Source organism: Mesitornis unicolor, unplaced genomic scaffold (assembly GCF_000695765.1).
Source record: "Mesitornis unicolor isolate BGI_N332 unplaced genomic scaffold, ASM69576v1 scaffold26872, whole genome shotgun sequence".
NCBI classification, from domain to species: domain Eukaryota; kingdom Metazoa; phylum Chordata; class Aves; order Mesitornithiformes; family Mesitornithidae; genus Mesitornis; species Mesitornis unicolor.
In genome coordinates this window covers 21,009-46,594 of record NW_010167600.1, presented here as the reverse complement: position 1 = coordinate 46,594, position 25,586 = coordinate 21,009, and the positions used below count along the sequence as shown (strand labels likewise).

General features: G+C 39.7%; 1 protein-coding gene across 1 annotated transcript in view; it reads left to right on the top strand.

The window, feature by feature from the left end:
• Window positions 1–279: 279 nt before the first annotated feature.
• The window catches only part of DCP1A (decapping mRNA 1A), a gene marked incomplete at its 5' end in the record, with an annotated part of 32,845 nt that continues 7,538 nt past the window's right edge, over window positions 280–25,586 (top strand). Inside the window, 5 exon segments of the mRNA XM_010178750.1 lie at window positions 280–407; window positions 11,056–11,122; window positions 17,050–17,188; window positions 21,471–21,590; window positions 25,353–25,586. The exon segment at window positions 25,353–25,586 is cut by the window's right edge and continues 15 nt beyond it. Of these exon segments, the coding sequence (XP_010177052.1) occupies window positions 280–407; window positions 11,056–11,122; window positions 17,050–17,188; window positions 21,471–21,590; window positions 25,353–25,586 (688 nt within the window).

Genomic DNA, 25,586 nt, shown 5'->3' with positions numbered 1-25,586 from the left:
ATAGCTTTTTTTTGAGGCATGTCTTTGATTCAGCAGTTTAGCAGTGTAAAACTGTAATGTTAATCCTAATCCTACTTTGAGGTAAGTGTAGTTTTAAAGTGAAATTAGTTGGCATGCCAAGAAATGGTATAGAATTACAACTATTAGAGCTTCAGGACTGCTCAAGCTTCGGCTAGTAAAGCAATGGGGATTTAAAGATTAATTCATAACTCTGTTTCAGAAAACTGTGTACATTGATCAAGGTATTAATCCTTGTCTTTGTTTTAATTGAAACAATAGGTCAGCTTCTCCTTACCATGGTTTTACAATAGTGAATCGACTGAACATGCACAACCTGGTTGAACCAGTAAATAAAGATTTGGAGTTTCAGCTCCATGAGCCTTTTCTTCTCTACAGAAATGCTAGCTGTGAGTATAACTTTTTTAATCCGTGTAAACTCTGTGTTCTGTTTTATAACCTAGATCACGTCTGATTACTGTGATGTCTGTTTCAAGAATAATGCAGTGGAGCAGGTTCCAGTGAAGTGTCTGATGTTTTCTGTCTGCAGTGCTGATCTGCTTGAACAGCTGTGCTGTTATGTTATGATGACCACCTGCTTTCAATAGAAAGAGGATATGCTAACAATTCAATATTGCTATATTCTTGTTAATTAATGATCTGATGGGTTTAATTAAACACAGTGCTATAGCATTAATATAAAACTATGAAAAAATAGTAAAGATTGGTAGATTCTGGAAGTATTTAGCACCAAGAACAGTTCTAAGGGTGTCCTCTTTTGCAAGGAAAAAGTTAAATATTAATCAGTAGCTGCTTGAAGAAGTTGAGAAAATTTAGCTCTAGGCTGAAGGTTTCTTCATGAACAGTAGGTTTGGACTCAGGAGGTAGATGTCTATACAGAATTTCCTGGAGTTCAGTCTCCAGCGTGTCAGGGGTTGGGACAGTCATTATGCAATGAGCGATAAAATTGTAGTCAGTGTCTTCTTGCTGCTTTTTGAATTCTAGTAGTGTTTTGGGTCGTCAGTTCAGCTTCAGAGTGCCAGTGTGCTGTGTTCCAATTACATACAGGTTAAAATCCTGTTTCTCCAAAGTGCTCAAAGTATAAATTATGTAGCCCTTAAAGAGAGGAGGAGGGTGTCTGTGTGTATATGAAACTTGCATTACTTAAGTAGATAAATAAAAGGCACCTTACAGAGCAAAGAGTCCTCCTGATACAAAGGTATCATTTCATGTCGTCTTTTTTAGGTGAAGTTCCTGAAACTAGTTTGCTGCTGTCTAGTGACAGGTTCCACTGACTGAATTACTCAGGGAACCTGTCTGCTGTTTGGATACAGTACTTGCTCAACACCATGTCTTTTTCTATCAGAATGTCCCTTTGAATTACAGATAGGAATAGCTTTGGCTATGCTTCAGTGTACCTAAAAGAACAGCAAAATGTTAATCCCTTCCTGTTTCCCCCTGGGAAAGTCTCTAGGATCTGTGGGGAGTAGGATAGATTCCATTATGGTGACAAAAACCAGCTTAAAATAGGTCATCTCATCTGTGTAATAGTCTTAGCAATCTTCTTTCTGTGTCATTGAGAGGAAAAAGTCAAAACTTGTCAGTAAGTTGAGAGGTGTAGGAGATTAGGGAAGTGAATGACTGGCAAGAAATTTGGAGGGGAAAAATGCTGCGTTGAGTTGAATGTTTAAGCAGGTTGCTTGGTTGGGAGGGAAGAGGAGCTGTAGTTGATGGTGATGAGGGTAAGATGGCTGATGAGGTGGCAGTAAAGGAAAGAATTGCAAGTGAGATTGGAGACACAAGGGAAGCAGGAAGGTGATTCGTTTGTTGGAGCTGTTGATGGTATCAGGAAGCAGGAGCTGCTGTGGAATGACGGTGAATGCTAGTGGGAGTGACTGGAGGATCATTTGAAGGGAGTAATCAAAGGAGGGAGACTGTGTGAGTTCACTAGAAACCCCTGAAGCTAATGATACGCCTTCCTCTCATTGATAAAACCTCTCATTTTCCTATGGGATGCTATTGTGTAAGATCTGTGGGAGGCTCATGGGCCTTAGGATACAGATGACATAGCAAAGTAGGAGGAAGGAGTTCATACAAAGGTGAGCAAGGAAAATAGTATAAATTGGATATGGGAAGTAATTGCATTCTGAAGTAATCGAGAGTATCTTTTTTCCCCCTTGTATCTTTCACATTGTCATTTTTAAAGGCTTTAGTCAGCAATTACACTTGATTTTTTTCACTCTGGCCTGTCTCCCAGAAGAGGGTGGTAGCATGTCTAGAAATGGGCTACACTGACTGCAAATAGAAGATGTTCCGTGTAGTTAGTATGTCATTAGTTATTGCCCTGAGTGCCACAAATAAGCAGCAGATCAGTTTGTGTGCTCACTTTGTTTAGATACATGTTTAAAAGCATAGAAAACAGCATCTGAGCTTTTTATTCCTTACAATTTCAGCACATCTAACTCCCTTCCATGTTATATTTGTGATTATGTTTTGGATTTTCTTCCTTACACTCAGTTTCCCAGATTTGCTGACCTCTGTCCCCTGAATTAGTTAAAAAAAATGTGATTGAAATGTTCAGAGTTAAATCTGTTTGCCTCTATCTGCATACCATTTGTGAAACTTAAACCCAACAACAACAACAAACCTCCAACCAACAAAAATAAAACCTGAAACCTACAAACCAACCATCCTTCAGGATTGATTTGGACTTGCAGACAAATTTCAACATGTATCTTTTATTTGTATGGGTAGATTAGGGGATTCTTGTCCACGGGTGTTCAAGAAGGGTGTCCACTTCTGCCCAGCTGCCTGATGGCATGAAAAACCTTTGCATTTTTGGGACTAATTCAAATAGGAGTTTTAAGCCAGTGGTTAATGTAATATGTATCTCTAAGGGCTTCATGTGAAGTTCTTCTGAGATCCTTTAATGACTGAAAGGGTTGTGCAAGGAAAAACTACATCTTATACAGAGTGCTGGCAGCAGTCCTTTTTCTTGTGGAGTGGTGTGGGTTGCTTTTTGTTGTGGTTTTCTTTCATTTGGTTTGGTATCCTGCTTGAGGAAATCTACTGTGATCATTAGAAACTGCTAAGAGTAAGGTGTTCCTCTAAGATTGCTGAATGATTGAATTGGTGATTCTGTTTCACAGAATCACAGAACGTTAGGGATTGGAAGGGACCTCCAAAGCTCATCCAGTCCAGTCCCCCTGCCGGAGCAGGAACACCCAGATGAGGTTGCACAGGAAGGCGTCCAGGCGGGTTTTGAATGTCTGCAGAGAAGGAGACTCCACAACCTCTCTGGGCAGCCTGGTCCAGTGCTCTGTCACCCTCACTGAGAAGAAGTTTCTTCTCCAATTTAAGTGGAACCTCCTGTGTTCCAGTTTGTGTCCGTTACCCCTTGTCCTATCATTGTTTGTCACCGAGAAGAGCCTGGCTCCATCCTCGTGACACTCACCCTTTAAATATTTATAAACATGAATGAGGTCTCCCCTCAGTCTCCTCTTCTGCAAACTAAAGAGACCCAGCTCCCTCAGCCGCTCCTCATAAGGGAGATGCTCCACTCCCTTGATCATCTTTGTAGCCCTACACTGGACTCTCTCCAGCAGTTCCCTGTCCTTCTTGAACTGAGGGGCCCAGAACTGGACACAGTATTCCAGATGCGGTCTCACCAGGGCAGAGTAGAGGGGGAGGAGAACCTCTCTCGACCTACAACCACCCCTCCTGATACACCCCAGGATGGCATTGGCCTTCTTGGCCACAAGGGCACAGTGCTGGCTCATGGTCATCCTGTTGTCCACCAGGACCCCCAGGTCCCTTTCCCCTACACTGCTCTCCAAAAGGTTTCCTTAGCTTACAGATGGGGAATGGTTCAGACTGCCTGATAAAAATCTGAAATCATATTTATTAATACTGCTGTTTGGCAGAGACAAACATATTTTGTGCTTGTATATTTAGGTTGTAACAGGATCAATGACAAATTGTGGTTTATACTTCCCCAGGGCATGGTAGAAATAGTAGAAGATGATCAAAGCAAAATTATGCCACCACATATTCAGACAAGTTTCCATGTCAGCAGTCTTTATAACTGAATATAATGCTTCTGATTTATAAACTTAACATTTTCACTTTGTTCTGGGATTCTGTCTTGACTTGAGGGTGAAGTCTGTTAGGTACACCAGATCAGACCTCTGGCATCTCTGTCTTGAATGGCATGAGACCGGTTCTGTGTGGTGTACTCCAGTCTGTGCAGAGCCTGGAGTACGAGTTACGTGAGGGACTTTGAAAGCAGTATATAAACATTACTTCTGCTTGCTTGCAGGCTATAAAAATTATTTGCCTGTCATGCTAGATCATACTATTTTGGTGGGTTCTACCATTCATTTATAGTTTGATTCATTCAAATACTTTTAATATACAGTGGAATTTTTAGTTTGCTGCATATCAGAACTTACTTTTGTTAAGCTGTAGGCATGATTCCTTCATCCAATTGCACAGAAGCATTTTCATACTCTGTGAGTATGGACAAGATCAGGACTAGGTAATTGCCATTTTATTCTCAGAGAATGACTTCCCTTTCGTCGTTGTTGGGGGATTTGCCCCCGTTTTTGCAGAGGCATGAAGGAGTCTTTCATGGATATTGTAGAAGGCCAATAGACAAAATGTTACAGTACCTTTCTTACATCTGCTTTTTGTTATGTTCACTGACTGACATGGAAGACATTTGGGCCAATGTGTTATTTCTTACTGTGGTTAGATAAAAGACACATAGAGGCTTTTTCTTTTTAGAGAGAACAATACCTGTTTAATATTTTAGCCATCAATGGGGAAATCTTTCCTAACTCCAGATTTTTATTTTTTTTCCCCAAAATCGATCATGCTACATAATACAGTTCAAGCAATAAAAGAATACTTAAACCCAAAATTTTGAGAAAGGCTATGTCTGCTTTAAAAGTTATATATAATGCTGCCTGAAAACACCGTTTATTCATGAGACATCAGATCCTAAAGCAAAAATGATAGGGGGTGTGACTAAGAAGCTGTGAGACGTTATACCAGTTACAGTGGTAAACCAAAATGAAGGGCATTCTGCTTTTCATTGTTAGAAAGAATTAAAGAAAGCAAGGCTCTCCAAATGTGAACAAATGAAGAAATCAAGTCAAGCAATTGATTTTAATTTCTGTAACGTAACATTTTAAATTTAGAATTCCTCTTAAAAAGCAGAATTGTTTAGATTATACTTGATACTTAATGTGCTGTTTGGTATTGCTTAAGCTGATATTTGTGTTGCCAGGCACGTTTGATCCCTGTCTAACTTTCCTTCTGGACACATGCACATTCTTTAGAGTATTCAGAGTATTTGTTCATGAAGCACTGAATCCCATTGACCTATTTTTTATATGAATATCAGCCTGTTTCCTCTTATCTGTATTTTGTAAAAAGTATGTTAAATTCTGTTTAAAAATATGCATAAGGTTCTGCCAGTAACAGTAAAAATAGTCCAGTCTGAAAGTTCAGTATTTTCTTTCAATCTGTAATGTGAGAATTTGGAGCTGATAGTTGATAGTTTGCTTAATAATAGAGAAAAAATAGTGAAGGTTTTAAACAGTGTCCAACTTACCTCTTAAAGTCTTTAAGAAGTATTCTTCTAACTCTTTCTCGTTTATAACTTTCCCTCTGTATCGGTGGTGTTGATCTTGATTAAAAGGCTTTCTAGTCCAAGCTAGTTCACTTGGGAGGCCGGGCAGATTCATTTCCATGGTGCTGAAAAGACAGACGCAAAGCGTAAAACTTGGGTATTAAAATAAATTGTCCTTGTTTGGTGTGGATTTTTTGAAAGTGTATTTCTTGCTTGCTTCTTAATCCTGTCCAAGGGTAAGAGTTAGTAAAACACAAATAATAGATTTTGGAGATGTTTATAAGTTTAAGTGGAAAGCTCAGTTGCTGTCTTCCAGGCTTCTTGTATTGTCATTAGTTAAGCAAACTTGTATTCAGAACAGCAAAAGCAGAATGAGTTGCATTATTTCAAATGTCTTTTTAAATTCTTTGAAGGAGCTCCTGCCTGGTTTCAAAACAGGACATCTTTACTGGTATGGAAAGTCTCTCATTGTCACCCTTGTTTCCCACCTGGCAGTGCATTAAGTATAACGTATCTCTGTGATTGCTGAAGCTGAATGGCTCCAGCAAGTGCATTAGCCCAGTAGTTTAGTCTGAGATAAGAAAGGAGCCTGTTCTTGATACCTTTGTAGCAGAGGCAGCAGTGCAATCTTGGGGGGAGGAACCATTGAAAGCTGTTAAAAAAATCTAAAAATACCGTGTCTGACCTGAAGGATGGCACTCTGACTGGACGGGGGTTTCCACGCTGCTTCAGTGTTGCAAAGTAGGAATGCTTCTCATTCCACACTGCGCTCTGTCAGCTGGCATTTAACACGTTCCTCAGCTTGAGTGCCGTTTGCCACCTGCTGAATGACTCCAGTGCAGCTGCTGGTGGAATTGTGCTGTGAACTACCTTTGTGAAATTGCCTTAGATACTCCGAACAATAAGGAAGTGAGGGGCTTTTAAAATTAATTCTAATGACTTATAAATCTATGTCGCAGGCTAGTATTTAAATTTGAAAAAATATCAATAGTAAATAAGGAATCTCAGGGAAGAAGATATTAGAGCAGAGTGATTGAGGAGAGGTGGCATTTCAGCTAACCTTGCTACTGGAAGAAATACAAGCTTTGGAGAGAGATTGCTTTATGTGCTTATTGCTTTATGCCTTAAACTCTATTTGAAGTGTAAAATTATGCATATACTAATATGTGCTTTTCTTTATGAGAGTGAGATTAGGTTAAGTTGATTTCCTTTATTACCTTATAGGATGGGTTTCAAAAATGAGTCTTTTTTTTATCCAGAGAGAGTTTGAAAGGTTTCTGTGCCCCACTTCCAGTTGTTCTGCTTCATTGTATAACATCTAAATTGGAACTGTAAAATAAAACTCTGTCTTTTATAAGCTCTTCCAACTAGTTAAGGTGACTTTTAAACAGATCATCTTTTTTGAGTGAGATGAAGTTATATCTGCACAAATGGCTAAATTGCTTAGGGCAAGAGAGCAATAGTGTCTGGAATCTGAAACCGGCACTGCTGCTGAGTGCCACGTACACTTCTGGCATAGCATTCTCAGTTTCATGAACATTTTAACAGTTTTGTCTTACTGTGCTGCCCCCAGCTTCTTGTTTGTGCCCTCTCTCGTGCTAGATGGTATGTTTGTGAAGCTGATGAGTAAACAGTGTCAAGGAACTGGTCTGGACTAGACAGTATCCAGCTGATGTGAGAGAGGTGAGCTGGGGTGGAATGAGTTAAGCACAAAGTTGTGGGAATGCAAGAGTGGCGATGCTGCTTCTTTCTGCTTGCTTAAAATGAAAACTGAAGTGAGTTGCTGAAGAGTGAGGCTTCTGTCTCTTTGTGGCACTTTGCTATTGCTGCTCTTAATTCAGATCTGCTAACTGGGCAGCACTGAAACAGTAAGCTGACTGCCTCATGGCGCAGTGGGAGCACAGTGTGGAAGAGACTAGGCCTTCCTTTTGGTGTCATCCAGCTGAGGGACGTGAGCAGGAGGATTTCCATAATGCTGTCATTTTCTCAGAATCACTTTGTATTCCCATAGCAATTTGAATCAACGTTTAATGATTGATCCAGTCACGTTTGGAGAGAAGTTGAGTGTTACATTTTTAGAGAAATACTTGTCGGTCAGTACTTCTAATAAAAAATACATATCTCAGGGAAGAATGTGGATGAAGATAACTGATGGTTTCTTTTATTTTATGAAATCTGATTTCTCTGTGATATGGGTTACTCATGACTTCATGTGTATCAGAAAGCAGTGTGAATCCAGGTGAAAGATACTGCTCATCATGATTACAAACTACTTCTACTTGATTACCAAAGATGCTGCCCAGAAAAAAAAGCTGTACAGAAAGTATTAAACTAGATGGAAAAATGAGTCACTTAATTTAGTGGCTTCTGTTGGATGAAACTCTTAAAAGAACCCCCGTAGAAAAAGGTATGTCATGTGAACACTGAGCTAATGTTTGTGCTGGATGTAGCAGAGATCACAGATTTGAAAGGAACTGATAAGTACCAACTCTGGATTTAATAAAAAGATGTTCATAGCTGAAGTTGCATGTATGTAAGACATACATCAAATACAGTAATGCAGTTGGGACACACACGCTTACTTCTGAGGCGAGGGAGCTGAACAAACAGTACAAACGAGTCCTCATTTGAAAAGAGGAGGTAAACATTCCAGCCTGTTGGACCGTATCTAAGTTAATGCCCAAGTTTACTTGTTCATAATCTGCTTTACATCTTTATAATGCTGTTAATGTTTTGCAGTGACTTCCTATGATTGCTTGCCAGTAGTACAAAGTGGAAAATAGCCTGATCCTCTACACCAAACTGAGGTTTGGATCTACTTCTAGTCTTGTGTAGGCCTGTTTCTGGCAGAATGGAGTGTGACTTTTATCATTTGTCCCATTAAGATACCATTACAGGTTTCTTATCTTCATTTCTTCAGCAAGTATGCTTTTGAAGAAGCCTCCTTTTCTTGGCGGCTTGTCTGGTAATGGAGTCAGGGGAGGGAAAGAGCTTTTCTTCAGTGTTGAGATATGCTAGGGCACTAAAGCAGTTGCTCAAACTGGAAATGTTTTCAGGTTTCTATGGAGTAGGCAATCCAGTTGTATTAAACTGTAAATATTAATAAATATTTCATAAGCATTGGCTGCACGTATGAAGTGCTGTTTTTATTGGCTTATGTCTTTTGTAAGAAGAAAGTTCCTTAAATTGTGCTGTATTGATTTGTTTATGTCTTGAAAAGCTTTGTTATCTATTACTTAAGGTGTAACTTTGAAAGAAATAAGCGCTCAAATGAATATAGTTGTTATTTAATGAAGTAAAAGAAAAAAAGAAGCCACAAAGTAGAACTTGAGTTTATCTTAGGGTATTGTTATAGAAATAAGGTCTGGGCATGACTGTTCGAGAGTTTTGGTCCAATACAGTAGGCCTAGGATAACTGGAAGGACTAGGAAAAAAAATGTTAAGTAAATAATTGCCCTCTTTGCCATGGCTTGAAATAATTTTGAGTTTGATTTTTTTAAAGATTTTTTAGTGTTTTGAGGAGGGGAAAAAAGTGGAAAAATCTACGTCTGGCTAGAAAAAGCTGTGTATTCTTTTTTTAAAAAACATTTCTTCACTTTAAGTCATATTTTTATAATTAGTGATTTCAACTTCATAAAAACATTGGCATGGACTGCAGTATAAAGGTAAGTTTAAAAGGCCAAAATTGTCTTTTCAGAAATGAAAATATTTTTATGGTAACACGTGTGAAGTGTCCAGGTGTCCTCTATGTACTTACACACTATCCAAACTTCAAGGTGAACCAGGATATAAGATAGCCTGCTTTGTGGGTTGAATTAAATACAGTTCTCAAGAGTCCTGCAGATTTGTTGTATTGGCACAACTGTGGGGACAGTGGGGAGATGAGTGTGTGTGGGTAAAAATGGCCTCTTTGAAGTGGGATTGCTGAGGAAGTAGTAGATGGCACTACTGACAAAGTTTCTCCCTGTCTTTGGGTGATCAGGGTCTAACTCTGCCAACTTGCAGTGAAATTTTACTTAAGTCTGAAAGCCAGGATGGGGCTCAGTGTCTTGCTGAGCTGGAACTTTTTTGCCTTCATTGCTTTGTTCTTTATACCTTCAAAGGGTAGGGTTCAATATGGTTCTGGTTTTAAGCCGCTCCATGAGTGTGAGAGTACGATTGGAGCTTTGGTACTGCTTCCCTTCTACGTAGTTCCTTCTCTTCCAAAAAGAGTTTGGAAAGAAACCTTCTAGAGAGCCTCTGACTGAACCGACATACTGTAATTCGAACTTGAGTATTTTTGTTGATGTCGTGGTTTAGGGCTGGGCTGGGCACTAAACCCTGGACAGATGCTCTCTATTAACCCCTCTCCCCTCCCCAGAAGGGAAGTAAGAATAAGGGAGAGAGACTTTATGGGTTGGAAAATAAAACTAACAGATTTAATTTAACAATACTAATACTAGAGCATAATAATGTAAATAGGAAAATAATGAAATATATACAAATATGTACAAATATATATACGAAACCAATATAAAATCCTCCTTCGACCCTCCCCCAATGAGGTATACGTCACCAGAGGCTCTGCAGAGCAGGACACTGGAAAAGTCCCAGTCTGGACTCAGCAGCAGTGGGAGCTGATGCAGGAACACAGGGATCAGGATAGGAGGCAGACAGACCAGCAGGGTCTGCTCGGACTTTGGCCACTGCAGGATCGAGATGGTCGGAAGGGTCTGAGCTGGAAGGGCTCCAAGATGGAAGGGTCAAGACCCTTGTGATCCCTCGGCTTTATACCGAGTATGACGTGTGTGGGATGGAATACCTCGTTGGTCAGTTTTGGGTTCGCTTCCCCCCCATAGGCACAGGCACAGCACCCATGGTGAGACAGTTGACCTTGAGATTATCAGTTTCTAGCAGCACATACTGGAAAAACGTGCTGCTGGTTTCAGCAAGTTCAGCCACTTAGAAGAGACTGAGCTGAAAAGTAAAACCACTAAATAGAAAATTAGTTCTATTTACCTCAGACCAGGACAGTTGAGTTTCAAAAATTGACAAACTTAAAAAGGAGTGTTAAAAAATACATATGTTCTTTAGCCTATTCTAAGATGTAAATTCACTAATTCAAAACAGAAGGTTGCAACTGCAGTGACAAGGTATTTGGTAGTTAAAACTTCATGTTCCTGCCACTTTTATTTACAGACAGTATCAACATTTTGTAGTTCTTGCATTTAATCTGACTGGCATTGTATTTGTGTTTGCACATGTGCCATTTCCGATTACTTTATAAATGGTACTTAGTCACGCACATAATATTTGAGCAGAAATTTATGGTAATTTGTATGTTGGAGACCTAATGGACTGCTGATTGTTTGCTTTTTCCTGTTGATTTGCTTTCTGTTTTTTAAACCTTTGTCTTACACTTGCATTTTTTTCTTATTTTCAAGTGTCAATTTACAGTATCTGGTTTTATGACAAGAATGACTGTCATCGAATAGCAAAACTCATGGCAAAGTAAGTACTCTGGTCTTACTATTCTGTAATTCTTCTATGCAGTACAGAAGAAAACTGGAACCTACTAAACATGTTTGGGGTTTTTTCTCAGTTTCCCTAAATAGAAAAATAGAGTGTTCTTGCTAGTACCAGTTTTCTAGTAATCAAAATGTGGGTATGGATTGGAGTTATTCTGGTTTGGTTTTGCCTCCAGTTAAGAGGTAAAAACATTTGAAGTATTACTTGGCATTCTGCAAAGACAGCAAGTATGAACACTGTTTATCTGATACTCTTGTTTTGTGTAGGGATGCTGGCAAAAGATCCTCTGATGCAGAAAGTGTCACCAAATAAATTATGGCCATGGGGTTTGGATTGTTTTTTTGTTGGCTTAGTGATTTGTTTGGTGGTGGACTGATTGTTGGGTTTTGGATTTTTTAAATGCTTACTACTTTTTCCTGACTAAAGTTATAAGATGAGAGAATAGTGGGAGAAGTAGCCAGAATCTTACAGAATTAAAGCAATGTTAGAAGAGATCACAAAACTATGAAACAGTAGGAGCTCGTTGCTAACTGTTGTTGGATGCTGTTTGGTTTACTTTTACCCTCCCTTTCTCCTCCTCTCCCCTCCCTCCCTCCCCACTTTGGAGATAATGTTGATTCACAAAGTGGTATGTCACTTGTACTTATTTTGTAGTTCCCAGGGCTCCTAGAGATGTCATGCAGCAGGAAAATTTCTGAAGTGATCTCAATCTAAAGAAACCTTTAAAGGCTGTGTTTGCAATAAGGTGGTTTTGTTAAGTTGTTTAAGCTGCTATCAGTAACAATGCAGTTCGTGGATCTGTACTGTAGTTGTTTGCACTGCCACAGCTGAGGGGGGCTTCAGACTCTCAAACAGAAGTTCAAGTGAGCAACAGAGCTCAAAGAAGGCTGCAGCTGGTTGGCAACGTGGTATAAAGCCTTTAAAGCATGTTGTGAGTGGAGGGTATCCTTGCACCTTTCTGTTTCTTCAGGTGAGGTGTGCTGCAGATTAAGCTAAGGCTTTTTACTAATAGAAAAGGATGAGAATTAACTTAAGCAGATCTTCAGTGTCTTTATAAAAGGATGGAGGTTGAATTGTGTGATGGGGTAGTTAAGCAGCAAAACTGTAAAATGCAGATGTACTGCACAGGATATGTGCTCATCCCTTGTTCCCTGCATTTCTTCACTATCACACTCTTACTTAACTTTCTCTTCTATTGCATTCTCTTCTTAATCAGCTTGTCATGTCCTGCACGTCAGGACATCTTGGAAACTGGCAATATTTAATTTTATGGGAACCAGTCATAGTGTAGACATTTTAAGTTTGAATTTCAATTTTTTGGTCTGGGGTTTCTGCGTTGCGTTACGTTGGCTTTTCCCCACAGACACAATGTAAGACAACACAAAAAACAGACTTTGATATCAACATCTCTTTCTAAATTCTTATTTTTCTTTTCTCTTATCCTGATAACCCTATACAGTTCCCTGCTTTTTTTCTTCTTCCCAGACCTGTTGGGCTCTTTGCAGTTATTTGGCTTGTCCAGTGCTGCTAGTAATAAGTCTTTCATTATCTTTTTTTTTTTCTCTTCAGAAAGTCTTTCTTCATTATTTGATGATGAAATGTCTGAATACTTCTAGTTCTCTTTTCCTTTAAAATTGTGTATTTGTTTGGGGATAACAAAAGTATTGGCAGAAGCCATTGCTATACTGAGAAGGGTATTTAGTGTAAGTATATTTACTCAATATTTGTTGGAAAAACACTGTAGAGTGAAGTCACACTTCACTTGGTACCGCATTCCTTGTAACTTCTAAGTATCTGAAGAGTCATATTATGGAAAATAAAATGAAGGCGTTCAAGTTGTGTATTACTGTAAGGATGGAAAAGCTGCACTTCTGAGACTGCTAAAACAAACTTCATGAAAAGCGGACTGATACTCTTTTGCTGACATCTGTTTCCACAAACATCAAGCTTTCTCTTCCCCCAGAATGGGTAGAAGGCAGCCAGAAAAGTAAAAATGCTGATGCTTCTTGTGCCTCTCTATACAAAAGAAACTGAAACTACAGGAATTACTTCATCCTGGAATGAAAAACATATTTAAGAAAACTTAAAATACACTCTTTAATTTTAAAAAAAGATAAAATTGCATCTTAGAGACGGAAAGCTGCATTTCAGCACATGATAGCAGGCTCCATCAGGCTTAGTTCATGTCTGTTGTTTAGGCCCAGTGAGTAACTGAGCACCAGGATGCCTCAAAAAAGGGGCTAGTCAAAATAAGGACTGGGAGGGCTTCTCACCACTTAAACAGGTCACAGACAAAAGACAGACTCATAATGAGAAAAAACACCACCAGCCAATTTTAATTTGTTACCAGCATGAGAGTAAAACAATGGGAGATACAACCCGATCTTTAAGTCAAAACACCTTCCCCCCGCCCCTCCCTTCATCGCGGCCTCAGCGTTGTTCCCTGTTTCTTCACCAGCCCCCTGCTGTGCCCTGAGTCACAGGGGGATGGAAGTGGGGGCTGCAGTTGATTTAGTGGATGTGCTTCTCAAGGTTAAGGACTGCGCCCAGTCTCTCTGTTTCCACGTGGCCCCTGAGAAAATGTCCTCAAAAGTCCAATCTGGGTCTGCCCACAGCTGCAGTTTCCCTCACACATGAACTGCTCCAGCACACACTGCCCGCAGTCACAGCTTCTTCAGGGGCAGCCACTGCTGATGAGGCCCTGCCCCACCACTGAACTCTATGGGCTGCAGGCAGTCGACCCGGCTCTCGCCACGGGTTGCAAAAGGGGAACCTGGGCTCTTGCATCCTCCTTCCCCATCTCCTTTCTTTCCTTCAGCCGACCTTGGTGTTCTTCAAAGTTGTTCTCCTCGGGCCCCACTCCTTTCTCCACTGCAGGTCTCTTCTGGTGATTCTGAAGAGTTCCCAGTTCTTTCTTTTCAGGCTGGAGCTGCAGTGGGGCTTCAGCTTAAGTCGTGGTCGGTCCGGCCCAGCCCAGGCAGGGCCAAGGCTGCACCACCCACACCTGGGGCCGTGCTGGTAGGGGCCGGTGCCAGAGCAAGCGAGCATGTCCTGCACCACCACCCCCACTTCCCCCCTTAAATCCATGAATTCGCAGGGGCACTGATTGGCTTGACCCTGGTCAGAGGTGGGGCTGACAAAGGCAAAGGGGGAGCTTTTCAGGTAGCTCCTTAAAGGACCATCTCCAGAGCCCTTCCCTCGTTACCAAAGACACAACCAAACACCCCTCACAGAAAACCCAATACAGTTCAGTATATTTTGAAATAATTATTTACATTGTCTTCCAAGAGTATTTATTTTGTTCCACAGTGTTTTGGTTTTGTTTTGGTGGAGGTTTGGATTTACACCTCTTTGTTTTGGTGTGGTTTTTCTATCACTGAGTACTGCTTTACAGTACTGCAGAGCTTCAAAAACATAACCATAAAAGGTTTCAAGGAGATTTGCATTCTCTTTCCTGCTGTTTGATTTGCCCTTATTGTGCGAAACTGACTTAACAAAATTGCAGGCCATCCACTTATATTTTGGTGGCTTATCTTTCAAAAGAAAAGTAAATTAGTGTTTGTAGGCCTTGTAATCACAGACTTCACTTCTCACATTCTCTCCCTCCCTCCCCTTCTGTGAGGTTGTGCCAGGTATATTCTCAATGCTATAACTGCAGAAATTCCTGAACAAACTGTCACAGCAGCTACTGTGTCCCTGAAGGAATGTGTGCCTCTTCCACTATCTGATATAATGGAAAGAAACAGCAGGCCTTGCTTAGAAAAGATTTAATCCTGGATTGCATGCAGAGCATGCTCGGTGTACAGATTTGCATTAGTTGACTTCTTTCCGCAGCAAAGGTATTCAATTTATAGAACTTTTTTCTTCAAAACAAAACAAAAAACCCACAAAACTTCAGAATTTTCTAAAATAAAAAGTATTTATGGGGGTCATCAAACTTCTGACTTTAGAAGGAATTAATTTGGATCAAGTTACGGCAAGATGATTGTTTATGACAGAGAAGCTTTCTAGAAGAAGTAGGACAGAAACCAGGGGTTTTTCAAATCTTTGTGAAGCTGTTGCATTCTGACATGGAGATTTCCAGGTTTTTTGGGGTGTTTTTAGGTTAGTTTATAGGCTTGTTTCACCCTGTTTCAACAGTTAGACCCAAACTGGCTCAAGATGGAAACCTGTGCTCCACCTGTCAGGCAGCATGTGCATGTCTTCAGTTGTCCAGCATTTCCCCTGTATCTGAAGTATTTATTTTTGCTGAAATTTCAGCAAAGTATTCTGGTTCTTTTACTTTGCCCTTTCTCATCCTTAATTTCCGAGTTGTTTAGACAGGTCCTAAGTCAGGACTGTTTGACCGTGTGGGGTGCTAGCACAAAATGTTCTCTCAGGTGTCACCATAGAAACATTTGTGCAGTGTGGAGCTGCTTTATCCAAACTAGCACATGCTGCAGTTCCTGGAAACTGTCGTAGAGTGTAGATTGGCCTCCCTGTTCTGAGCTACGTTTGCAGGTGAATGCTTCCTACAGAGCAAGCTGTACTAAGAATGAGAAGCTGGTTAAATAAGCAGCTTGGGTGATTAAAAATTTTCAAATTTTGAAAGCAACATTTAATTGCTAAAAGCCAAGTCTTGCCCTTCAGATAAAGACAGCTAAGCTCTAGTGAAGAGGCTTGGTTGCTAGAAAACTGGAAAGAAACCGAAGACTTGAACTATTCTTTTTCATCAGAAATGGCAGCATAGAGGTGCATATAAATATCTGATGACAGCCTCTAAAGTCCACGGTTTGTCCTGAATCCTGACTGACCCAAAGAAAGTGGAGGCTGGAATGATTGACGCTTTTTGTGATTGTTGTGATGGCAGCTCTTGGCTCCTCCATCAGCCGTCAGCGTGAGGAGTTCTCAAGTGATGTGCTAGCTCCAGAGCTCTGCCCTGTTTACAGTGCTTGTTTTTCCTTAACATATTTGATTAATGCAGGCTTAAAAAAGAAGGGATTACAGGCTGGTGTTTGTTTATTTCAAGAGGAAAAGCTTTAACACATTGCACAGTCATGTATAGCTTGTGAACCGCATATGGATTGGGAGTAGAAGTATATGCTGCTTTTACTTGTATTAATGAAACGTAACAGGTACGCATCATCTTCTTGCATATCTTAACCGTCTTTTAAACTGAAGTTTTTTTGATATTGAGGCAGGTAGGGGTGGAGTAGAAGTGGTGAATGAATCAGGGACACCAAAGGTGAGAGGAAAAGATGTGTTGTAGGCCTGCAGGTGATTGGAGTGACTGCAGGGCAGCCAGAGAAGAAAATGGTTTGCCCTTCTTTCCAGAGCCTGAAGTGGGGGAGTAAAGGGTAACTTGCTCTAAGCCTCCTTGCAGACTGACTCCAGAGACACTTGGTATGAGCCAGCTGTCTTCTTTCCCACTGCCTTTGTTTTGTTGTATAACGGTAGACCTTATCCTAAATTAGGACTGGTTTGTAATTGATTTTTTTGAATAACGTGGCTTGATTTGGCTAAATATGGAAAAAATGCATGTTAGGAAGTAAAGAGTAAAACAATGTATTTTACTCTGCATGGTATAATGCATGTGGTCTTGGTATAACACGTGTTTGAATGTCCACATATTTTATTGTAAAGAATGTCTAAATACGACAGTTTTACAGAAGTAGTGTTTACTGTAGGCCAACTGTGTGGCAGACAGACCAGTGCTGTCTGGATTGGAGAGAAGTCATACAGACCACTTGACAGTTTGACTTGTGTGAACCTTGAAGCAAATGAAAACTTTGGTCAGCTGTGTGTTAGGGTTTTATTCAGGTGGAATAAAATATGTTAATATGCTGGGAGTACACTTTTCTTCACTGCTTTTTGCAATATGTTAACTCCAGATAAAATTTTAAAATCCTGTTTCTCCTTTCCTGTTACAGAGTGGTAGAACAAGAAGCTCAGAGATCTCAGCAAGTTTCCCAGGACAGAAAAAGTCCGAGCAGAACCAACGGCTGCAATGAAAACAGGCCCATTGACATCCTGGAAATGCTTAGTAAAGCCAAGGATGAATATGAACGAGTAAGGAAACATCTTTTTTGTGTGTGTCTTTCCCTCCCAACTTTATGAACAAATAAAAATGAGTCCATTGAAATAGCATGCCCTGCAATTTCTGAGAGAAGAGAATTGTTACGTACTAAATTGTCCTGTGCAATACACTCTAACTCAAGATTGCAAAGTAATGGACATAGTCCGTAATTTTATGGGCCTGTATATTCTTGTGTTTGAGTTACTACCTTCTGGCAGGGGAAATAGTTTTGAAAACAGGTACTTGGAGATGCTAACATCGCAAAATACTTTTCTAGAATAGGTGCATGGGCTGCTTAATCTCAGTATTCATCTACTGTCTTGTTTTGTGAGGTCGTTGTTAAAGGAAACTTGAACAAATAGGTTCAACAATATATAACACTAGAAAAACGCACCACTGAACACGTCTGGTTTTGAGATCTTGAAGTTCCAGTACTGTAAATACTCCATGTAGTGGCTGAGACTGGTTTTTCAGTTTTTCTCTATACTGAAAGTCACTGGAGGAGATCTGCTGTGTTTCATGCCATAATCAAGAGCATTCATTGAGCCACACAGTAGAGTACTTTGACATGTGGAATAATATAACAGAAGCCCAGAAACTTTGTGAACTATCCCATGTCAGTGATACAAGCGCAGATGTACAGTGACTTGGAGAGAAGGGGTAATGTGGGGAATAAGTCATATCTTAAAACAGTGTGGAATTTGCTTGTTGCATGAATTCAGAAGTTAAATTTCTGTAATTATTACCTTAGTGAACAACTCTTTGCCAAGTTTTGTATTATTTTTCATTTTTAAGAAAGCCTATCTGGAAACTAGTTTTTAAGACACCAGCAGTGTTCTGTGTAAAGGGCGGGCATTCTCTGCACTGTTTGAGTAGCCTTGTTTTCAGACTGATGTCTTGTTCCCTCCTTCCAGTACACAGTACTAGGAAACAGTCTGCGATTTCAGGCAAGATAGGTTCCATACCGGCTGTGTGATACAATTGGAAATGTAGCTTGATAGACGCACTTTACAACAATATCTACTGCTGTGAGAAAATTTTGTCTCTGGGAATAGCAAATAAAAATTGTACCCAACAGTGTCTGTCTCTTCGTAGTCTCAGAAGAAATCTTGTCGTGTTAAGATTAGAGGTTTAGTCATTCAGTAAATTTTTAGACTCTCTGAAGCGTATTTTTAATAGCTGTAGACCAAGTATAACAATACTGTTCCCTTATCCTCTCTTCCTGGGTTTACTACTGCTGTCTTGTCTGCTGTGTGTTTATCCTTTGAGTTCATTAACAGCTTTTGGAAGGGTGAGTCTGGTATCCTTTGCCAGCGCTAAATTGACACGTTTGCATAATGAAGGAGAGCATTAGTTCTCTTGGGAAAGAATTACTGTATATAGTTCTAAGGACCAAACTGATGTGTGCAGGATGAATACAAGAGTAGTATGTGAGAGACCCAAAGAAAGGAAACAGAGATTCTGAACACGCCTCTCTCTTGTATAATACGAGAATGTGCAATAGTAAAGCAATGTGTGACTATAACATTGCAGAGCTGTGGTGTGGTTTTTGTTGCTGTGCTGGTGAGAGAAGAGCTAGCATATTAGTAGAGTGCTTGATTCCTTCCAGAAGTTGCCTGTGCAATAGATCAGGTCACAGCAGAGTTCCTCTGAGTTCTTGGATATGAGTCCGTGTAGGATTCCAGGTCATTGCAGTACAACATGGAATGATGAAAGAATGAACATGCGGTTTAAGCCTTGTGTGAGCCAACTTAGCTTGTCACTTTCTGATGCAGGCTGAGGTAAGGGCAGATGAGTGTGACAAACCATGCAAGGCTAGACCCTAGTTAATGAAAAAGAGTCATGTGTTTTTGAATGCTTTAAATACAGTTTGGGAAAACCAAACAAACAAAACCCCCCAAAACACCAAACTGCTTCCAATTCTCAGTGCCATTTGAGGAGAAGGTGCTTTTGTACAAAGGCTGGCATTGTAGAAACAGAAACTTTTGTGAGAGTATGGAAGGAAGCATCAAAACCTGCATGACTCATCTTTCAGTGCTGTATTCATTGAGACAGACTTGAAGAAATTAAAGGCTTTTTGGGAAGGGAAAGGAAAAAAAAAAGGAAAATAAATAGAGAAACCACCACAAGGACTCACTGTGTTGGCAGTGCCCTCTTAGGGTGTGATGAAGCCCTTCTCCTCCTTTGTCCTTGTAGAATTGGATAATAAACATTTTCAACAGATGGCTCTTAAAAATTACTCAGGATATTCCAGCTTCTCGTCTCCTAATATGTTTTTCATCTGAGAATACTGAAAAGCTTTTGCTAGAAACAGAGTTCCTAAGCATCATGGATGAAGCTCTGCAGAAAAGTAAAATCCTGATTAACAGGCAGTGGGAGGCAGATTTTGTGGTGGGCGACAGTCAATGGCTGTGGTGCCTGTAATCAAATGGGGAAGTGCGCAGGGCATGGGCTACAGTAGAACTGCTGTATAATTGCGGGTTTGTGTCTTCATCTTGATTTGTTGCTGTATGTTTTTCTTGGTGCTTTTTTTCACTACTGAAGCTAAAATAATTGTTTATTTCGTGTCCTTTTGGTATGTGAACTTTAAACTAAATCTGTTGAACATAATCCCATAGCCTGCTTTGACTGTGATTGTGTAGAAGTTGCCAGATAAACAGAACTGAGCAATGTTGGTCACATTTCGAGCAAACTTCTTTAGAGAATTTTCTGTTGGCTACCTCAGTTTTAGCGAAAAACCTCTGTCACATTAATTTTCGAACTCCTTGTAGCCAAGGTGTATCAATGTTAACAGGATTAAGTAGACAACTTGTTTTGAAGATGGCTTCTTGAGAGACCTTTTCTGTCTTAAATTTTTTTAAATGGTACTCAGTTTTTAAATCTTATGGTACTCAGTAATTATGCATGAATTTGTATTTAGGAGCAGAAAGTACTTATCTGCCTGGTACATTTCAGATGGATCATACAGTAATCCTTGTGTGCAGCCCACATGAGATTGGCAGAGTGTCAGCATGAGAAGAGGGCAGAGAGAGTGAAAGAGAGATTTATGAAGGTCTGAGTGATTTAATCTAGGATTCCAAATCAGCTTAATCCTTCAAGTACTCGCTACATCAAGTCCATATGTGAAAATGAGTGAATTCTGAGATTTTTTTTTTTAATGAAGTGAATGGATGCTTTTTATAGTACGGTGTTCTGTGTGTGTGTTTCAGTATGAGCATGGAAACATACAGCAGCTCATCCTCTAGTGAAAAGAGAACTCTGCTTTGTCTGGCTTTTGTAACCACAAGGCATCCAGCATTTCAAGCACGGAGTTTTTGACCTTCAAGTTAGTGGCTGGAAGTCAGAAAGATGGGAGAAGTTGCTTCTCATGTCTGTCCATAAATCACAACATGCAGTCTTGATTTTCTATTTATTGCTTTCAACTAGAAATTGAAAACAAGAGAATAAAAAAAGCTCAGATTGTTTGTTGGTTTGTTTTTTTTTAACTTGTTGTTAAAAGGTTTAACCCATGTTTTGCTGCTTATCCACAAGTGACCAGGGCAGTCATCATGTGTCACACTAACGTGTGGCATATACCGTATGCATAAGGTGTTGCTTACCTATTGAAAGCTAGACTGTTGTACAATGTAGATTCTTTCACTGGCGATTTAAAGTGTAACGCAGTTTGTTTTAATTTATGTATGTATTTATTGAAGATTAAAGTCAATTTAATCTGTAAACTTACTGTTATAATGCAACTCTCTTGTCTGTTTTCTGCCTTTTTCACAGAAAACCAAATTAACACCTTCTGAAAATACATGTACATGGTTAATTAAATCTGGTGGAAATAAGTCAGTGACAAGCTCTCTTGCCAGCCACTTAGAATGGTTTCTGACAGGACTTCTTCCTAAGTTGTTTGTAGTTGGGTTTCTTCGTTTAATGAAGTATAGCAAACTTCCTCATGAGCAGCTAATGCAGATAAAGGATGTGAAAAGCCTCCAGCTTTTTTTTTTATTCTCAGTGAAAAAAAAGAGTGAAGCCAATTGTCTGTCTTTTTGGTGGTTTGGTTTAGTTTTTTTAAAATAAAGGATAAAAGCTGTATGAATACATAGCAGATGGTGGATGTCTTGGTATGATTTTTATTTCCCAATGTTTGTGAATTCCACAGCATCTCACAAAAATCAGTACTCTGTACATCGTCTGTATTTCAGTCAGAGTGACGTGTGAACAGGATTGTAGTCGTGGATAAATGCAGACTTCAAACTCATCTATTTGTTTAATTTATTTTTGTTTCAGAATCAGATAAGTGACTTAAGTATTACACCAAGTTCTGGTATGCAACAAAAGGTAAATCCTCCAAAGCCAGAAAGCACAGAGCCTTCAGAACAAAAAACTTCATTACAAGTGCAAGAGCAGGTATGTTTCATCCAAACCTAAAAAAGGTGCTGCCTTTTTTTCTATTTACTACTTCAGTTTTGTACCAGGTTTTTTTTTGTACCAGTTTTTTTTTCTTAGCATGCTTGCTGTGCTGTCTGCTGAATGTGTTACTGCTTTAAATAAACTAATGAGTTTGAAGACTTTTAGGATCCTAAATCCCTGTCTTTGGACTTAACATTGAAAAAGATGAGGCTCTGTCCACACTGCTGTGAATATCCAAGTATGTTTAAATAGGTTTATCTGTGCTGCCTTCAGAGCTGCAGCTACAGTCCTGCTAACTCAAATCAACAGAGTTGCTAGACAAGAAATGGAAAGTCATGGTAGCACCAGTTCTCTTTGGCATAACTGGAAATGTGTTTACCTGTTTTCTCCTAGGCTTCCGTACTTGCATTACTGTTTGGTAATCATATCAGTCAGCTCAGCTAATTCCTTCATACCTAGACTGAGGAAAAAGTGTATGTGGTTTTGTGTTGGTTTGCTTCAGGCTTTTTTGATGCGTTGAGGGCAGGAGAGATGTTGTTTGGGGTTTTTTCCTTGTGTTAAGAACTTCTTGACAATATATTCCTTCCTCTGCAGGAAGGGAAATATTATTTAAAAATTTTCAGTGTTGTTGAGGTGTGTTGTTGCTCAAATTGTGGTGATGCTAGTGTTGAGGTCTGTTTCAGGTAAGTGTTACATATAGCGTGTTGAATCAGCATGTATCCAAATATCTACAAATTCTAAAGCTTGGTGTTACTCCTGTGATTAAAGTTTAAACCACAGTGAAAGTGCTAGTGCAAATAACCTCTGCTTCATGTAGATGTTTTTCTTTTGTACCATGGGAAACCTATTAGAAAATACTTGGTATTATTACTGAAGTGGCTGGACTAGGTAGTATTTGGCTCCATTTTCTAGTAAGCGTGTCTGCCCAAGGGATCTGTAGCTTCATACAAGACTTTTTAGAGATAATTTTTTTTTAAAAGTCTGCAATAACTAAATTCCCTGTGACTCCTGCTTACAGTGCCACCCTGTGGGCACAGAAAGGTCAGTAGTGGCTTCAGAAAACACCCCACAGTAACTGTGAGGCCTCCTGTCCTTGCCAAAGTTTACTGTAGTGTTTTTGATGCCATAAAACACTGTGTCTGAAAAATGAAATGCCTTATAAAAATGTGTGCAACCTTGCACTTAGTACTTAAAAAATACTCACTTTGTAGTAGTAGTAAATAATTTCCAGTACAGGTTAGGTCTAGGGTATGGGCAGCAACAGTTAATTAAAATTAGGTGGAGAGTTCACTGGGATTATTGGCTGTCACAGCCCCCTCTACCCCCTCAGCAGCACCTCTGCTTTTGGATCAGCACAGGTGATGGGCTGACCCCTGGCAGCCAGCGCGGGTGGTCGTGTCTTGGCAGCAGCCTTGCCTGAGGCTTTGCTTTGAAGGATTCGTTTGGGTCACCGCGGGTGGAGTGCACGCAATCGGCTGAAGTGCCCCACCTGACAGTGCGTGCAACTGCAGAGCAGAAACCGATTACTAGTAAAGGAGAAACTGGAAAGATAAGACTAACAAATTGCTCTAAAGTAATTGAAGGGAAACAGTCAATTTCTAGAACAGGTGAAATGGCATATTTTTAATTCTTTTGAGCTATTTAAAATAATAGCTGCAGAGGTACTGGAAAAAAATGAGTAACAGAAATGGTAATAATTCTGTGAAGGCAGTTAACTGGTTTCAAATATTTGACAGATGTGTTTGTTCCTAATCACGCTTTTAATAATGTGGACAACTGGAAGACTACTGGAAAAACGTTCCATTTTAACATTTTTCATCTTGTTGAAACAGGTGACCAGTGGGATTAAAAAGCAGTGTACATAGAAGTATGCTGAAATTCCTAAACCCACTCCAAAATGTCACACTTGTCTGTTGACTGACTAAATTCATTTTGTGCTAAAGATACTACAGATTTGGGAAGAAAAATAAACGCAGTCTTTGATACTCTGAAGTTCAGGTTTTTTATTTTGACAGTTCAAAATGAAAATCAGTTGTATCATGAAATGCTTTGATGCCAGCAATCAGCAAAACCGAACCAGAACTGAAATTAACTTCATAGTGCCAGCTCTGACTGCTAACTCATGTTTCAATAGATCTGAAACGATTTCTGGTTAAACTCTCTGAGCAGTGCTCTGGTACTAGGAAGTAATGTGATTGCATTGCTTTTTTGCAGCCCGTGCTGATAAGGGTCTTCATAACACACTAAGCTGATTAGATGCTTAAAATACACCTCAGCCAGAGATGGGACAGGCAAAAGATGTATCTTATACTTCAGAATGGAAATTAACTGCGTGTTTGAGACTCTATGCATGTAATAGGCTGGTCTGACTTGGATCAGAGCATGGTAAAGAATTCTGTTTATTGAATATTTTGATGTATTAATAAAGGAAAGCTAGTCAATTTATCTTACTGAAGTGAAAAGCTGAATTGGAAATTAGATGGAGTAGTAAAGATTCTTAACAGAATCTTTACAGCTGAAGGACACATGAGATCAATGGAGAAAAGTGAGAACAACTTCCTAGGAAGAACTGCTAACATAACTAACCAGGTTTATAAACCTTGAATGTCTCAGCTGCAAAACTGCAGTGTGCCTGACTTTAAGCTAGCTAAAAATCAATAACAACAATGGCAGTAGAGATTAGTGACCTGGGCAAAAGTCAATGATTTCAAGCTCAGGGCTGTTCTGTTAGGCTACTTTTATGCTACCTGTACTGCCATAGCTTCACTGCTGTGATCTGTGCTATTAAATTAGAGCTAGCGTAGCAATGTCACTGTGCAGTAGTTGTCATTGTAAAATAGCATCTTTGTTTAGACATACCATCAGAATACACTGGAACTGTGCTGCAGGCCATTCAGTCTTCTGAAAAGAATGTTATATTTCAGTCCAGCTGTTTTACATAACTTCTGGTCCTGTGCAGCCTGAAAAAGAAATGATGAGATTGTGTGTTAATAGCTCTTTATTTTCTCTTCCGTAAAACACATTTTTAAACATTTTCAGCAAAACATGAAGAAGGTGATGTTAGAAAAATCTGATTTTAAGGATATCGGTGCTGTAGGCTAGTTGTATATTTTTAGGAGAGACTAAAGGACCGGTAAAGGTAACACTGTGTGTATACACACTTTTCAAGGAGACACATATACATACGCTTAGCTTTATACAGATTATTTTACCTGTTGTAACATCTGTTGTATTGTTAATGAAAAGGGTGAAAAGAATCGTCTAGGTGTGTATTGCTAGATCAGTTGTGTACCTTCAGGTTTCCTTGTTTCTTTTCCATCTTTTAGGTCATTTGATTATTTCCAACTTCATAAATTCTGTGTGGGTTTTGTTTAACACGTATGGGGGGGATTTTTGTGAGTTTTTTTCGGGGGGGGAGGGGGTTGGTTGTTGTTGTTTTGTTTTTTTTCCCTGTGTAGTTAGGGCTGATTGGTGATGGCAGATGCCATCTTAATGACAGAATCCATCATACTCTCCCTTCTTTACTGCTAGCACACAGTCTGTCCATAGAAGGCTGTAGAGAAGCAGCTTTCATAGACAGGATGTTCCTTGTAAATGAAATTGATTTCAAAATTTCTGTAAATAGTGCACACTTGATATCCAGTTGTATTTTAAATGCATTTGATCCAGTTGTCTTTCATAGTTTTCTTTAAATTGTAGTAAACTGTGAGATGCAGTGGTATTCATATTTCTAAACCAATAACTTTCCTTTCTTTCTAGCCATTTCAGTCGAGGCAGAAGCATCTGACTTTGGAGGAACTGTTTGGAACCTCTGTACCAAAGGAACAGCCCTCAGCTCCGTATCCCAATCCAGAGAGAATGGAAAAGTTGCAGACTGACACCTCTGCCAGAGAGCAGCCGAGTTTGCTCCTGCCTTTTCCCTTTGACCAGTCAACAGTAATGCAGCAATCATTAGGGAAATCTGAAAGTCCAAGCATTAAAACCAGTGCCAAT